Genomic DNA, 17,393 nt, shown 5'->3' with positions numbered 1-17,393 from the left:
TTGCACTCTAACCTTCAGCAATTCAGCTGTTTATTTGCAAACAGAAAGTTTTAAGAAAGGAATGCTTAGCTCAAGGAAGAATATTCTGTTCTCAAAATGAATTAAAGAATGAAAGGCTTTGTTAGTGATAAGGTTGCATTTTAGATTCCGTTCAATTTAAAAGTAAAAAAAGGATTAGTTGGTCATCCCAGGCTGGGGACAGAGGATCTGCTGGACAGTGGGGTTGAGGGATGGGACGGTTTGAACTTTCCCATACAGCATATGGTAAAGTACAACCTGATAGTGGCTAGGAAGTTGACATACTGTGATCACTATACCCGGCTGACTAAGACCTGTAAACATTCTATATTCTAGTTATTTGTTACACTGTTTTCTGCACCCTGGCCCACCTGCTTGTCCCATCCACCTTCTACATCTTCTCTTTTAGACTACAAGCCAGGAATTGTGGCTGGGACCATCATTAACAATATGTCTGCACAGTGGTTATGGCTTTTAGACTTTTCCATGATATAACATGTTAAATAATAGTAAATCCAAGAATTTTCCCATTAAACCTTTACAATATGCCATATACAGAACGACTTTTTGATTTGGCATCATCTCAGATACTCAGGGCCTGATTCAGATGACAGAGTGTCTCTCTCTTTCATCACCGTAGAATCCAATTGCTGGTGGTGTCTCTCATGATCCAATTGGCTAGTTGACATCAGCCTACCAGCATCCATCCATCCCCAACATTACCAGGAAAGGTGCCTGCCAGACCTATAGCCAAGGCCAAGTGGTCCCTCTTCCTATTCCACTCAGGTATTACAGCAACAACACGAGAGGCAGAAACACAAGCTCAGACGTTTGCAGAATGTGAAAGTTTGATTTATTAAGTGTTTGCACTAGCACAGCTTTGCTCAGATTGCAAAATTTAAAGGAAAAAAAAAGGGATTCAGCAGTAGTAGTGCTAAAGCTGACCATGTGTCTGAACTGGGCACTAATCCAAAAATAACAAGTCTGTCCACAGATGTAATACATTTAATTGAGTTTTACACACTAATCATGTTACGTGACTTTGGCAGCTGTTAAAAATAGTTTAGTTCAGCTTTGACTGTAGAATAATTCAAATACCTGTGTGTGTGTGTGTGTGTGTGTGTGTGTGTGTGTGTGTGTGTGTGTGTGTTTTTAATAAAAATAAAATGAAGTCTCCTCAGTCCAAAATAGATACAACCTTTTGAGGTTCACATGCATGTCAGGGAGAGTATTCAGTTGAACCCTCTTCATATTGCCCTGCTTGCATCAAAATCTCCTCTCTAATCAAATATCCAAGCTTTCCCACGAATACTCTCAGAACCCAATTATGGCCCCATCTAAGTAAATGGGATTTGGCCTCCACACAGGAAAATGAGAAACAACATTGCCCAAATGGGAGGGTTTTTAAAAATTCATGTATCATTTTAACCCAGTGCATCGCTTTTGGGTCCAACTCTCATGCGTGCTCAGCACGGGCCGAACTAGTCTCGCATTAAAGTCCAACTCCCACGGACTCCAACAGGAGCAGAATTCGGCCAACACTGAGCCCTTTTGAAAATCCCATCCTAAAAGCTGTATTATAGTTTTAGGGATCACACACTCACAAAGTGTGTGTAATACAATGGCTTTGAATTGTAGGAGTCTATAAAAGCATCTGAGCATATGTTTCCCAAGAGTAGGCAACAAGGTCTACTAGCGAGCTGCCCTCTAAAAGGGGAAGATCTTGTAAAACATTCAAGGAGGCAAAGAAAATTTGAAAGACAGCAGACACCCTCAAAAATAAGCAACTGGAGAAGTGGCAACTCACTTTTGAATGATGCTGTATTGCTTCTACAGCACCAAGGCTAAGGAAGACCTGAGGCCCTTTTAAAACAAGGTTTGTTGAGACTAAGTTGATTCACGTATTTGCAGCCATGACTTTTTATAATAATGTAAAACAGCAGCAAAACAAAATGGACAAAAAGGACTGAACTAAGATCTCACCTCTTGGTAAGTGTCCTGTATCATACCACTCTTAGCAACAGAATGTCACATGAAGAAAGGAACTTTGGTTTTGTGCAAAGGAAAGCCTAAAGAACACATGAAGCTCTCAGTGCAACAAAGCAAAGTTACATTATCAAAAGTTCTCACCTAACCTAGACAAAAGACAGTCCATAACTTAAAATAAACAACCTATTTGCCCATTTCTAAGAAACGACTGGAAATTTAAGCTACTTGAAATGTCCAAAGACTTTCCTCCAAAGGCTTCATCAGCATCAAGGAATAAAACTGCTGGCTTGACCTAAGGGGTTGAGAGGTTAATCTATTCTGACCGTATCTTTATTCTATAACGATACTGAAAGATCACTTGAATCACTCACCAGCATTCAACAATTACAATGTATTTCCCAGCTTTACCACAGTGCTGCTCGAAAGGGCCTTGCTACCGGATTTTAAAGCCATGTGGAATATTGAAGTATTTTCCAAGACTAACTGTGAAATAAAGCAAATGCCATGTCTCTCATGCTGTCCCCCTCCTGCTCTCACCTCCCTCCAGCTTGTAACATCCAAAAGTAAAAGCAAAACTTTTAGTTTGTAATTTGATTGCCTTCTTAAGCTTTCAGCATTTGTTATGGTCATACTTTAAGCCAGTAGTTTTCAACCTTTTTTCATTTAAGGACTCCTAAAAAATTTTGCATGGAGTGTGGATCCCTTAGGAAATCTTAGATAGTCTGTTGACCCCAGAGTTCATGGACCACAGATTGAAACACACTGCTTTAAACCATTTACTAATTTCTATTTATTTTAAGTCATCTTTTTTCCCCCCAAAGGCAGCATCTAGACAAGAGATCTACAAATCTGCTGATAACACTGAGTATACAGGATGATGCCAATTCTATTAATCAAATGAATCCTGGTCCAGGTTAGCATATTTTAAGGCTTAATGCTGCAAGGTGCTGAGCACTCGGGCCCAGATACAAAAAAGAAGTCTGTACTGAAGTGCTTTGTAAGCACAAGTAGTCCCACAGAAATCAATAGGACCACTCACACATTTAAAGTTAAGCCTGTGCGTAAGTTCTTTGCTGGACTGCCGACAGAGCGTTCAGCACTTTGCAATATAAAGTCCTATACAAGCATTTGATTTTCCTGAGTAATACTGTGACCAGAAGACACCAGCCCGAATATAGCAATCTCCAGATGAAAGACAATTCTACTTGTTATTAAGAGAACAGTCACTCCTCTCAGAACATAATCTTTCAAATGTCAATTCCTTCATGCACTCACATTTAACTGGGTGCCACAACTCTTCAAAAAGGAGTCAGGCTTCAAGTGACTCAATAGTTTGTGAAACGTTTTAAGGCACTAGTCAGATGATAGTTCTCTCTGTGAACTATATCAGGGATCAGGAAGAAAAACATTTTATTCTACTTTCTGTTCCTTGACATTGAATGGGAGAATGTAGATACAAATGTTTGCAGGGTTGTTGTAGCTGTGTAGGTCCCAGGATATTAGAGCGACAAAGTGGGTGAGGCAATATCTTTTACTGGACCTAGGTCTTGACAGACACAAGCCTTTGAGCTAGAGAGCTCTTTTTCAGGTCTTAGTGTCCATCTACCAATTGTGCCTTTGAAAATCCAAGTCTGAGTCTTTTTCAAGCCTAGAAGGTAGGCCCAAGTTCAGTTAAACATTTAGGCATTTGCTTAAATCCATGTCTAGTTAGTAGAGAATTTAAACATGCGCATAAAGTAACACATGCCCAAGTGCTCTCCTGAAGAGGGATGTCTTCCTGAATCAAGGCCACAGAAAGCTGAGGCACAAACCATGACTCAACATCTAGCAGAAATGATAAAAACACAAGTGAGAGAACCTTGCCTGCAATTATATAGTACAAATTATATAACTTCTACAACATTAGCATGCTTATTTTGTGGGGGTCATGAAGTTCCATGTGTTTCCTACCTTGAAAAGCTGTGATATGACCAACTATCATATATTTCAGTTCAAAGTTCAAGGCCTGGATGTTTTGAGTCCTCTCTCTCCGAACAGCTGTCTGGTAGTTTTCTTCCATCTTTTTAGTGCAACAGGTTGGTGCTCTGTGCTGGCAGATCTGCAAATCCGATTCTTTTGGAAAACAAAAACAAAACCAGAAATAGAAGAATTAAAACTACTTTCTAGATATATACCATACAAGTAAAAGAAAGTGCTTTTTCTTATAGTCAAATTAACAACCTAGGTGGATGTCCTACATCAGACAAAACTCATAAGAAATGAAACATTGAAACTGAGTTAGCACCTTAAGGGCTCTAATTTTCTATATGTCAGTGTCAGCCAGATCTGAATAACTTCACAGTGTCATGTGCTCCCATTCTATGTCATATCACTGTTAAAAGCTTGTCAGGTTTCAGAGTAACAGCCGTGTTAGTCTGTATTCGCAAAAAGAAAAGGAGTACTTGTGGCACCTTAGAGACTAACCAATTTATTTGAGCATCAGCTTTCGTGAGCTACAGCTCACTTCATCGGATGCATACTGTGGAAAGTGTAGAAGATCTTTTTATACACATAAAGCATGAAAAAATACCTCCTCCCACCCCACTCTCCTGCTGGTAATAGCTTATCTAAAGTGATCACTCTCCTTACAATGTGTATGATAATCAAGTTGGGCCATTTCCAGCACAAATCCAGGTTCTCTCAAACCCCCCCCCACACACACACACAAACCCACTCTCCTGCTGGTAATAGCTTATCTGAAGTGACCACTCTCCTTACAATGTGTATAAGCTTGTCAGTTATTCCATCGCTGGTCGATGCTGAGTGTCATGACGAAGCACTAAAAATCACAAGAAGCCAGAACACCACACACAATAGGCACAAAAATCACCTGAACTAAAATATTAAGAGCTAAATCATAGCACAGTGATACTTTAAACCCACTACATTTAAAGGAGCAGCATATCTGCTGGAAACCACAGAACACAAAGTGTCAGCCCAGAAGTGTGAAATGTGTGTGTCAAATTCTGCTAGGCTGAAGTGGAAGTTATGTGGCCCATAGGTGCTACTGTAATACAAATAAAACAACCCATTTTTACTCCCAGCCTTATATTGAGAAGCCTCCTTACTAATAAAATAATAATTTGGGGGAGTTTTATTTAAATCAAATGTAACTTTAAATATTGAGGGCCAAATTCGGCCCTGCCTTACAATGCAACAGAACTGAAGTCATATTTTGCTTTGCAACCACAGAGAAAGTGACTCATTAAATTTTGCATAAAAATACAGGTTCTTCTGGATGAGATCTGTCTGAATTTGTTTTAATCCTTTTGTGTGTACTTTATGCAAGTTCAGTATTCCCGATTATGGAATTTAGACTATATACAGTCATGATGGATATTCACGGGTTATGTATTGTATTCATAGCGATAGCAGACGCCATTAAGGTCAATAAAAGGAATGGTGATAGAATATAGATAAAGATATCTTGGTGATTCATAAAATATATATTTTCCAGAGGAAAAGCAAGAAGGGACAGAGAAAAGAGGAGTAACTGAACACAAAGAGAAAATACTGGTGCAGACACAAAACATTTTAAAAAGAGAGACACACATTCCCTCTCTCAAGTGTGCAATTTTTAAGTAAATTCAAAAGGTTAAGAAAGTCCCTATAAGAAAAACTGCCTAAAATGAGTGGTTTTACGAATTAACAAAAAAAAAATGTAAAAATAAAACTTCTGGAGATCAGGCAAATCCTGAGTGTGACCAACGTTAGGAAATGTTGCAAAATCTTCCCTTTTCAAAAAAACCTTTCCCCCATTAAAAAAAAAAAAAAAGACACTCACAACAGTGACTCCTCTTTCCTAATCTTACCCCCTAACCAAAAAAAAAAATGAAATTAATACAAATACTTAAAAAAAACCCCAACACCACTGTATCCCAAGCAGAGTTTTGACCTCAAAAGGGAGAAGTGCCAGAGACTCCATCAGGGACTTGGCTATTGCGATTGATTGTACTTGGAAGGTGTGATAGATATGGCAATTTCCTGCATATCCTTGGGAGACTTTGTTGAATTAAGATTAAGTACCTTTGGGCTCTGTTGTATAAACTGTAAAGTTTATGTAATATTGTGGGCCAGGATCGCATGTAACCTCTCTAGGGGAGAGATGTGAAGTGAGCGCTGGGAGTTCAAAGGACTATATTGAAAATGTTCCAGACAAGAATGGACTTTGGGGAAAATATATGTGAAGTGGATTTCCTAGGGTATACCTAGGGACAGATGAATGCAAAGTCCTCACATCTAGTTATGCAAAAACCCAGCATTTTCCAGCTACATGAGGAGGACTGGGTCATGGTCTGTGGATTTATGCTGGAGATAAAAGGCTCAGGCAGTATAAGGAGACAGCCAAATTGCCCAGCCTGGGTTCTGGTTCTGACTTTGAGACAGTCACGAACTTGTAGCCAGGAACAAAACCCAGTTGTAAGTTTTCAAAACCAGATACCTCTCAGAGCCTGAGACTGGAGTTAGGATGACCTCTCGTAAGTTTATTAGCATGTATGTAGGTTTTAAATATGCTTTCACCTAAGAAAAACTGTGCTTGTGTTAACTTATAACTGTGGGCAATACAGTGGTCACAGCCTCTGGGGAGAAAGCAAAATGCAGATGAGCATTTAGGTTGCCAGGTTTGCTGGGGCCATCACGGTGTAAATTCAGGGAGCTGTGTGGCCTTAAAATCCTGCTCTGAAGGGAGCAAGACGCAGGCTTCTGCCCAAGACAGGTGACAGCTGGAAGCCAGAAACTACTGTGGGTGCCCTTGAGGGACCATGAGAGGGAATACAGGTGCAGTTGGCCTGAAATTGTGACAGAAGGCACTTAGCTACTATGGTGGTGGGCAGCAGGATACACCCTTAAGACAGATATCTTTAACATCTGCATTCTTTTCAATACATAAAAAGAAAAGGATTACTTGTGGCACCTTAGAGACTAACCAATTTATTTGAGCATAAGCTTTCGTGAGCTCACAAAAGCTTATGCTCAAATAAATTGGTTAGTCTCTAAGGTGCCACAAGTACTCCTTTTCTTTTTGTGAATACAGACTAACACGGCTGCTACTCTGAAACCTTTCAATACATACTTTGTTTGAGAAATATAAATATGGTTTAACTTTAAAAGTACAGCAAGTGAATAAAAAGAAAGATTAAAAAAGAAGATTTGTGTTACTAACTACAGTTAATAGGGATTTTCAAAAGCGCCCAAGGGTATGTCAATCCTGCCAGGAAAAACTTGGGCACCAAGTCTCAGAGCTGAGGTCAATTCACTCTGGCTTGGGCTGCAGGGCTAAAAGTAGCAGTGTAAAAATTCCCACTCAGGCTGGAGCCCAGGCTCTGAGACCTTACCCCTTGCTGGGCTTCAGAGCCGAGGCTCCAGCCTGAGTGAGAACATCTACACTTAGCCCTGTAGTCCGAGCCTCACCAACGCAAGTCAGTTTGAGACTGAGACTTGGCACCACAGTTTTCTCTTTGCGATGTGGACATACCCATTGTCGGCCAAAAGGCAATAAGACTTTTGCTTCTAATTCATTTACACACTTTTCGAAATCCCACCCTGTGTAACTAACATTTGATCTCTGACAAATAACGAAAGAATAGGACTCCAATTCTCCAAGGGGAACCATATGCACAGATTTCAAATGGGATGCTGTGCATTTGGATCCATTTGGAGAATCAGGCCCAACGAGAGCAATACTTGTTAGTATTTCTGCTTGTTTGGCTTTTACAGACTAATTAGTGCATGAATATGAATATGGAAAACATAAAAAGTGCGCACTATACAGAAGCACGTCTGCAGGAATACGTTTGTTTGTTGCTCATTTAAATTCAAAGTCCATTACGTGACTACCATCATTTTAGAAAATACAACTGTTTTCCACCCCCATGCACATGGATTACATATATTTCATGGACAACATGACTAACTTAGCACTATGGGCCAATTCTTCACACTGACGCCAAGAAAATCAGCAGTGCACACAGGTAAATGCAAGCACGGTGGAGGAATGAGGGGTGGATAACATTTTCCGAAGTATCTAAGTGACATAGGAGTAGACCTGGCTGGGAATTTTCCAGTGTTTTTCCTATCAGAAAATGCTGGTTCATTGAAACCAAAACCACTTCCAGGAAAGAACTGGTTTTGAGGACTCCCTCAAATTGAGAAAAAAAAAGTGAAATAAAGATTTTGAAACTGTTGAAAGAACTCATTACTGCATTTTCAAAATGAAAAGTTTTGTTTTTTCTCTCTGAAATGACTGTTTTGAAATTGTCTAGACTATACTAAAAAGGTAAAATAAAATAAAAAAATTGAAATTGAAACAAAAAGCTTGGAAATTATTGAAATTAAACATTTCAATTGACAAGAACTTAAATGTTTTGGGAATTATTGATTTGCAAAAAAGTTTAAGATTTTGACTTTTTGTACTCATTTGGGATGAGAATTTTTTTTTTTTTTATAAAATCTCAACAATTCTTGGGGGACAAGAGAAGTGTTTGCTGCACAGCACTACTTAGGAGCACGAGGACTTGTCCATACAAACACTTAGCTTGTGGCAAGCTGGGGTATAAATCTATCCTGCTCTAGCTGCCACGCAGTAAGCATCCATGTGGACCCTGCCACTGTGCATTAAAAATCCCATAGTGGGCTTTAATCTCCTCCCACTTCAAAGTGGGGTAGATCAAAAAGCATCAAGGAACTTTTAGTGCATGCAGCAATGTCCATGCAGTTAGTGTGCAGCAAGCTAGTGTGGGGTAGATTTACATCCCTACTTGCTGCACACTAAGTGTTCGTATAGAAAAGCTTGAAGACTCATTGAAAGTCAATAGGACTTAGGTTCTTATGTGACTAAGTCACTTTTGAAAATAGGACTTAGGCTCTTTTGAAAATTGTACCTAACATCCTTAGCCCCAAGCTATTGTTACTCAGGGTGCTGGACTCTTCCCCTTAGCTCCCATAGCCCCTCTGCACAGAGGTGTTCTGAACCCCTGCTCTGAGAGCCCTGGAAGGGCTCAGATTCACAGTGTATGGAGTTTGGGAACTAAAACCCTTCATGCCAGCTCCGTGCCCATCCTGTAAAACTGAAACATGACATTTCTGTATGTTATGCACATTACAGACCCATGCAAAAGGCCAGAGGATTTGAACCAAAGCAGCTATCTGGAAGAATCTAATGTCTCCTTAAGAAAGCTTTAAGAAAGCCGTAGGAAGCCCCAAGGGAAGCGGCTCTCCTGGAATTCCTCACTCAGTAAACTCCCTGGATGAATGCTGCGGGAAGCTGATGATTAGGTCTGCTGATTCAGAGCTGAAAGGATATAAAAGGCATTCTTAAAAAGCAACAGCACAAAGACCCTGAAAGTTAAGAACTTGATGTAAAACACAAAGCATTAAAAGATCAACAAAATGATCCTTAGTCTCCTAATGATACTTTTAAGTCAGTATTGTTATCATATACCAAGCTTGGCAGCTCTCTCTTATTTAGTATTAGCCTTGGGGGAGAACCTTTAGCCCAATTATAGAACTCTAATATAAGCTTTCTGTACTCTACATTCCTTGGTGCTGAGATTAATTAGAGCTGATTAGCACTGTCCTGAAGACTTTAATAATGCTGGAAATATGATAATAAATTCATCCCATTACATCTTAATGTAAAACACAGTCTCCATCAGTAAGGCATACGGATGGGGAAAGAAAGCACTGAGTGGCAAACTGCATTAACACTGCTGCGACAGGCTCAGGAATATATATCAGATTTCAGATCCATAGCTGCCAAGAGTGCTGGGCAGGTGACTTACTAACACAGCAATCTGTTCTGTTTGATAAGGACATCACAACCATATGATTGTTCCTAGAGCTGAGATGGCTATGCTTCCCTTAAAAAAAAAAATCTCCTCCATCGTGAACAGTCACTAAAATAAAGATACTCTTTTCAAATTATGGAGGTAAACGAAAGGAAGAAAATTGATCAGTTATGTCATTTCAGTGACTAGCACCCATTAAATTCTCTCTAGATGGTGTATATGCTTTTTCTAAACTTGCTGCATATTTACTGTACCATCTTGTATACCACTGCGGAACAGGAAAAGACCATGCCTTGTGCTACACTTGTGGCATGGATTCTTCAGTGCTGCTCAATGGTTTGTAATGTCCTACTGAAATGGTCTGTCAGTCAGTCAACCATGGTGCAAGCATACTGCACAGTCACTGACACAGGAAAGCCATGTGAAACATCTATCAGAAAATATTTGTTGAAAGCTATTTTTGAAATTCACTGTGACCATGTTCATTGAGTATATAGGTTCCCCTTCAACAAGCCTTTGAGCTACCCTCGCATCATGGCAGTACACTGTCAGGCTGTTCAACAGAGACTGGGGACGCTGAGGAGCTGAGCAGTAGCCAGCAGACCTTTCATCAGTACAATCCACAAAAACCATTCTGAAAATGCACTTGAGAGAGGGACAATAGGAGTGCTACAGAGCTGGCAATATAGTGATTCATCTCCGTACCCTATGTGACAGGGTCGGGCCAGATGGCTATGGGAGATTGATTTTTTTTTTTTTGGTTTATCACGTTTATAAAAGTGACAGCACAGCAATGGATTCAGATAGCTCCTCTTGGTGTTTTGAAGTTCATTCCCACAGTGGGCTGCGTGACCTGCAGGTTGGACAGACTGCCAAAGTCCAGCAGCTTCAGCATTTCCCTAGTATCTGGGTCAACTTCAATGATCTCCTGGTCAAGGGCAAAGACCTCAGGGACATAGTTATCCCTCCTCTCTCTCTCCTCTTCCTGCAGTTTGATGGAGATACCTCTGACAAGCTCCCTCTGAATACGCTTCATCAGATGGGTGACATACCCAGCTATCTTGTTGCGAAGTTTCTTGCTAGGGATGATGGCACTCTCTTCACACACCCGTTTGTTCGTGTGGAAGTCATTCCTAGCCGGGTGTAGTACTTTTCAATGATGACCCAGGCCGCCTTTTTCATGGTCTTTGTTCGCACACATCCCATATATTAGCCCCAGGTTAATAGGTCCCTTTTCCCTGGGTAAGGTAACAGGGAAGGTTGTTTTTTGTTTTTTTGGTTTTTTTTTTTTTAGGAGTTGAAGAACTTTATTGGCATTAGCTGTTCTTATTGTTGGACGCACTCTGTATCATTGGCTTATCTCCTTGATTATACATATTGTGACAGGGTCAGGCCAGATGGCTACAGGAAAGTAATAGAAGGCAGATATATTAGCAGCAGGTTAAGTAGGTTCCTTTTCCCTGGGTAAGGTAACAGGGAAGGTTCCAGAACAATCAGGAACTTTCTAGAAACAATTAAGGCAGACAGGCTGATTAGAACACCTGCAGCCAATCAAGAAGCTGTTAGAATCAATTAAAGCAGGCTAATCAGGGCACCTGGGTTTAAAAAGGAGCTCACTTCAGTTTGTGGTATGTGTGCGAGGAGCTGGGAGCAAGAAGTTGAGAGTGAGATGTACTATTGGAAGACTGAAAAGTACAAGCATTATCAGACATCAGGAGGAAGTCCTGTGGTGAGAATAAAGAAGGTGTTGGGAGGAGGCCATGGGGAAGTAGCCGTGGGAGTTGTAGCTGTCACACAGCTGTTACAGGAGCCACTGTAGACAGCTCTCCAATCCACAGGGCCCTGGGCTGGAACCTGGAGTAGAGGGCGGGCCCGGGTTCCCTCCATTCCCCCCCCCACAACTCCCTACTTGATACCAGAGGAGTTGAACTGGACTCTGGGTTTCACCAACGGGGAATGTCTCTGGCCCGTTCCCTGATCCACTAGGTGGATCAGCCGAGACTGCGGGGATTGTTCTTCTTCCTTTCCCTATGCTGGCCTGTGATGAGGCTAACTGAGTGAATGGCAGATTTGAGCCACAAAAGTGGCCAAACGGAGTGCTGCCGTGAACCTCTGAGGCGAGAAAATCCACCAATAAGCGCAGGACCCACCAAGGCAGAGGAGGAACTTTGTCACACCATCTAGTTTTCCATATGATCACCATGGTATCAGAGCACCTCGGTATCTTGTGATCAGCTTTTGGAATTGAGCATCTTACTAGCTATACATGTACTTCCACTTTATATGCACCATTCCCAGCTCGGTAGAACTGTTTTCTAATCACTGCCTTACATTTTAACATTGAGACACTTCATTCACTTAAAACATATCACATGGCCCTCATTGAGGGCCACGTCCATTCCAAACACCAGGACAATCCTGCTGAACAGGAAACAGCCAGACCGTCACATGCCTGTTCCTGTCTCTTCATCTCTACCGTGAACAGACTGTGGGGTGGGAGGAGAGTGGATGAAAGTGCCCGGCCAGCCTTTGACTCTACCACAGTAAATGGAAAGCATGCACAGTGCTCAGTTCCTAAGGTGTGCACTTATTGATGGAACAGGACAGTTCTATTGCACATGCGCAGGCTGCAGATTTCAAAGGCTCAATTTTGCATTTCAAGTCAAGCAGAGTGACTAATCCTCAGGGTGCCATGTACATGCTATACTTCAAATGTCAAACTACAGCTGGTTTGCAGCAATACAGGGTAAAAAAAAAGGGGTGGTGAGATTGTGTTTCGGGTTGTTTTGTTTTGTTTTTTGGAAGGGAAAAGCATTTTTCTCACATTTAACTAAAAATAAAATAGCTCAAAGGATTTTGCTCAAACTAAGAAAAACAAATCACTTTCAGGCAGAGACCAATTATGGTAAATTTCAACCCCAAATATGAATGTTTTGGAAAGTTATGAAACCAAGGGCTCCTATTGGACATTTTCTGCAATCTTAAAAATACTTAGCATGCACAAATGTGAAACTGCTATTATAAAATACACCCCAGCAGCAGCAGCAGGCTAAAGCTATATGACCAGATCTTCAGTTGGTATAAATCACCATAGTTTTATTGAAACCGGAGGAGCTGTGACTATTTATGTCAACTGAGGACTTGGACCAAAGGTCAACTGAACTCAAAGAGATTTTTGCCACTGGCATCAGGAGAACCAGTTTTTAGAGGTATATGCATAGGTCCCTGAATGCAAAAATAAGGCAGAGTGTTAGGAATGAAATCTCCATGAATCTAAATCAAAATGCACCCCCACTGAAAGGTAAAATATTCACTTTGGTGCACAAGCATTTAACCACACAATTTTCATTAACATCAACAGGACAGAAACAGCCAGTGCTCTGCGATGTTTTCAAACCCCTAAGGGTACTGCAACAGCCATGTTCTGAAGTCAAAGGCCGGATCTTCAGTTGGTGTAAACTGCCCTAGCTCTAGTGATTTCAATGGAGATAGGCCGATTTACACAAGTTGAGGCTATAGTTTTTATGGTTTAAAGTAGTCCTGTGTTGGCACTATCAAAAAGCCAGCTCTGTGTAATCTCTCTGTTCTGCTATATTTTGACAGGCTTTTTAAGCAGTATTTCCAAACAAAACCCTAATCCAAAGCCCAACTTTTAATATTGTGCAAACTTTCCCAAAGACTCCTAGACTTAGTAATACAGGAAGGTGTGAACTAAGTACCTTGCATTCAAATCTGGCTGGGCTGAACAACAGCCAGTGTTGTGTCCTTCTTGGGACTCATCCATGTTGGGCAGCTGTTGCCTCAGCTCCAGGAAAGGTCAGCAATCAGGAAAAACCAGTTTAGATTAGGAGGCTAAACCCAAACGAAAAAAGAAATGGAACTATGGAACACTGCTCCCCAAATGATTACCTCCCGCAGACACAAAGCCTAAATTAATACAGCAGCACTACAGAAAGTGCATCCCCCGCCATCCCATACTGGACCCTGCAGAGATGTTAAACTGGACAAAGGAATTGCACAAAGGTATAGGCAGAGCCATCACAAATGTCCACGCTGGTGTTGTACCCGGCTATGACAAGCAATACAGGCAATTGGGCACATATCCCAAGATTTCTAGCACCATACTGCACTGTGCCACTGCTCACATTCACAGGGTATTGTGGGAGAGCTTAGCTGCTCACTCTAGGAACTGTGGGAGGAAATGGTTTCCTGACAGGACCCAAGCTGGTATGCTGTTATGTTCCCTAGGGATAGATCCCATTCACCCCAATAACTGGGATTGACAGCTGCGGCCTTTTGTGGAGACAATGATTCTTTTTCATGCTAGATGCAATGCCCCTCACCAAAGCACTGAAATCAGTTTTCAGATCTGACTCTCTTCCTTTCACAGAAACCCTATTGCAGAGATTCAAGGATTGCCCCACACAACAACAACGACTCTATCTCAGACTTTGCCATTAACAATAAATTGGGTCTGGCCAGGACTGAGGCAGCAGCTGACTGCAAATTGCAAAATACTCCTCTTGAGGGCACTACCCAGGGTATGAAATTAAAGAATACATGGGCAGTACTCCTTATCTTCCTCAGCTTTCCCACTTTCAGCTGGGATCTGAGCCACAGTGACACTAAGTCATGCCTCAGTTTCTCCAATTTCAGCTGGGATCCTGGCCACAACAACACTGATCTGTGCCTCTGCTTTCCCGTTTTCAGTGGCCCTTGGCTCCTGTCCCTATGTTCCCTCTCTGAGTTGGATCAAAGGTGTTTGATTTGTAACATTCTGCCTACTGGGGAAACCCACACACTGACTGCTGTTCTCACCCCAATCCCACATCCATGCATGACTGCCAAGGGACCAATGGTACCCCTTATTTTCCAGACACTAGTACCTGGGAAATTCCAGGTTATTGATGCAAAACTCTGGGAATATCCCTTCCTCTCCCATATTCTTCTTCTTTTCCCTACAGGCCTGTGGTGGTGAGGGTAGAGCCCAGTCAGCCCCCCAACTCTCTAAGAACCACTTAAAGTCCACTTCCAGTCAGAGAGCTATGGAAAGTGATTGGAGGACCATCAGGTCTCGACTGGTGTGACCGCACATCTTCACAAGTACCTTGGTATAGCAATATACCTTAACAGCGATCTCCGGGTCTGCCCTATCAGCTATAGCTCAGAGAGCGGTAGCTACCTTTCCACGTAGCATGGACAGAGGTGTGCAGATGTGTGAACATGGATCATGTTAAGGTCAAACCCGTGGTTGAGCCCAAGTTAAATCTGCCATGAAGACAAGCTCCAAGACATAGGCTGAACTTCCCTGCCTCCAAACATTATAACATGCCTTTAAAAGACAGGGAAAAGGACTCCCTATTTGCAACCCCACTTCCCAATACCCTAGAGTGGAGCTTTACCAGTTTTGTCCCTTCCCAGAGCATAGCAACAGGACAGGTATGGTGGAAACGCAAAAAGAGAAGGAGTACTTGTGGCACCTTAGAGACTAACAAATTTATTTGAGCATAAGCTTTCGTGAGCTACAGGTCATGGGGCCATCCACCAGTTAGAGCGCCCCCTAGCCCCCAGGTGTGAGTAAGCCAAGTTTCTGCCTCTCTAGTGCCACTTCTAAATGTTCAGGGGTACCCTTCTTCTGAAGACTTGGCCCTACAGCCAGGTTGCACACCATTGCAGCTCCTTCAGGGGACCTCAGTCCCACATCCAAAATATATACATCAACCACTGTACTCAAACTGTCTACAGGACTTCTTTCTTGGGCTTTCCACAACATAAACCCCTCACTCAATACTTGCTCAATTATTTCCCATTCTGAGTAACTCCCCACCAAAGTCCTGTTCCCATCTCTTAGTCCCTTCCAGGGACCTATTTTAGGCTGCCCACAGAGAGAGTGTCTGAGTTCCTTCCTGGCTCTTTTGGGGGCTTCAAGTTCTCCTCCTGCCCCCTTCAGGCTTTGCAGGCTTTCTACTGAACCAGGAGCCTCAGCGTGCTGCTACTCGGGTCTCCCATTTCCCAGCCTGCCTGTCTGTTCCTCTCTGAGGGCTTCCTCCTTTATAAGTCTGCTCTCTTTTCCAGGTGTACCAAGGCCAATCCCAAAGAAGACCAGAAACACCCCTTACCCAGGTTTTGCAAGGCTGTCCTAACAAAGAACCTCTCCATTTCATCAGTTCTTTCATGGGTCCTGTTCCTTTTTACCTAAACTTCCCTGAGGGAGGGAGAGGGTTTACCCTTTCAGGCACAGGACCCTGAACCAGCCCTGTGACAGGCATCTGGTGCACCTCACATACAACTAACCACCACAAAGTCCCTTGGGGAGTTGAGCAGTCTTGAGGCTTTTGTGGAGGTATTTTTTAGGGCTGTGAAAAAAATCATATAAAAGTACATTAAAAAAAAAAGTCACCTGTGTACTAGTGTCACTACTCCCAGTTTATTATGAAATACTGAACAAGTACCATTAGTAGTCACTATGAGCAACCAAACAGCTTTGATAGCGTCTATACTCATTTGACTTATTGCTTCAGTCCAAACACATTTTTACACTGGACACTCGTTCCACTGGACTATTTGTTCCTGGTAAACACAGAACAAATTCCACTCATATAGCAAAATGCCTAGAACAAATGTTCTGTAGTTATAAACCTGGGATATTTAAGATGTCCTAGAAAAAATTCCTGGGACACCATATGAAAGAGTGGGTCTGTCCCAGGAAAAACCAGGATGCATGGTCAATTTAGTCACAATAAGAAACAAACAGGATACACTTACTAGCCAACAGGAAATGCCAGCCCATCACCAGCTACCTCTGATGGTCCCAAAACACCCACCACCCCAGGATCTCAATCTCATGCTGATCAACATAAGATCTAAAGTCAGTAAGCCTCTTTGCCATTCACGACTTGCTTGACCTGGTCTGCATCACATAAACCTGGTTGGTTGACACTGAGGACTGATGTTAGTGTGCTCTCACTCTCTCTTCCCCTTTGCCCCCCAGAATATTCGTCAGACACACAGACTTAGAGAGAACAAATCTGGAGGTGGAGAGGTCAGCCCATTCTTTTTCAGGCTGAACTGTAGGGAAAACTTGCTTAAATCAAAGCCCTTAACATTTGTATTGTGATAGGACCTCCAAGCCAGCCAAGTCCAGGATCCATTGTGAGAAGTACTGTACAAATATACAGAAAATGGCAGTCCCTGCCTCAAAACTTAAAAGTCTGAAGAGTTTCAGAGTAGCAGCCGTATTAGTCTGTATCCGCAAAAAGAGAAGGAGTACTTGTGGCACCTTAGAGACTAACAAATTTACCTGAGCATGAGCTTTCGTGAGCTACAGCTCACTTCATCGGATGCATGCAGTGGAAAATACAGTGGGGAGATTTATATACACAGAGAACATGAAACAATGGGTGTTACCACACTATAACGAGAGTGATCAGGTAAGGTGAGCTATTACCAGCAGGAGAGAAAAAACAACCTTTTGCAGTAATAATCAAGGTGGGCCATTTCCAGCAGTTGACAAGAATGTGTGGGGAACAGTAGGGGGGGGGGAAATAAACATGGGGAAAT

At 42.1% G+C, this 17,393-nt stretch overlaps 1 protein-coding gene and 1 pseudogene across 4 annotated transcripts in view; both read right to left on the bottom strand.

The window, feature by feature from the left end:
- LOC140917371 (glypican-5-like) overlaps window positions 1–17,393 on the bottom strand; it is a 609,804-nt gene that overhangs the window by 562,737 nt on the left and 29,674 nt on the right. For all 4 annotated transcript variants that reach the window (XM_073360049.1, XM_073360046.1, XM_073360047.1 and 1 more), the window contains exon 2: window positions 3,958–4,119. In XM_073360049.1, the coding sequence (XP_073216150.1) occupies window positions 3,958–4,119 (162 nt within the window). The remainder of the gene's footprint in view (window positions 1–3,957; window positions 4,120–17,393) is intronic.
- On the bottom strand, window positions 10,614–11,039 carry LOC140916909 (small ribosomal subunit protein eS17-like; annotated as a pseudogene).

Source organism: Lepidochelys kempii, chromosome 9 (assembly GCF_965140265.1).
Source record: "Lepidochelys kempii isolate rLepKem1 chromosome 9, rLepKem1.hap2, whole genome shotgun sequence".
Classification (NCBI taxonomy): domain Eukaryota; kingdom Metazoa; phylum Chordata; order Testudines; family Cheloniidae; genus Lepidochelys; species Lepidochelys kempii.
The sequence above is the reverse complement of the archived record's forward strand: the minus strand, read 5'-3'. Positions and strand labels throughout refer to the sequence as shown.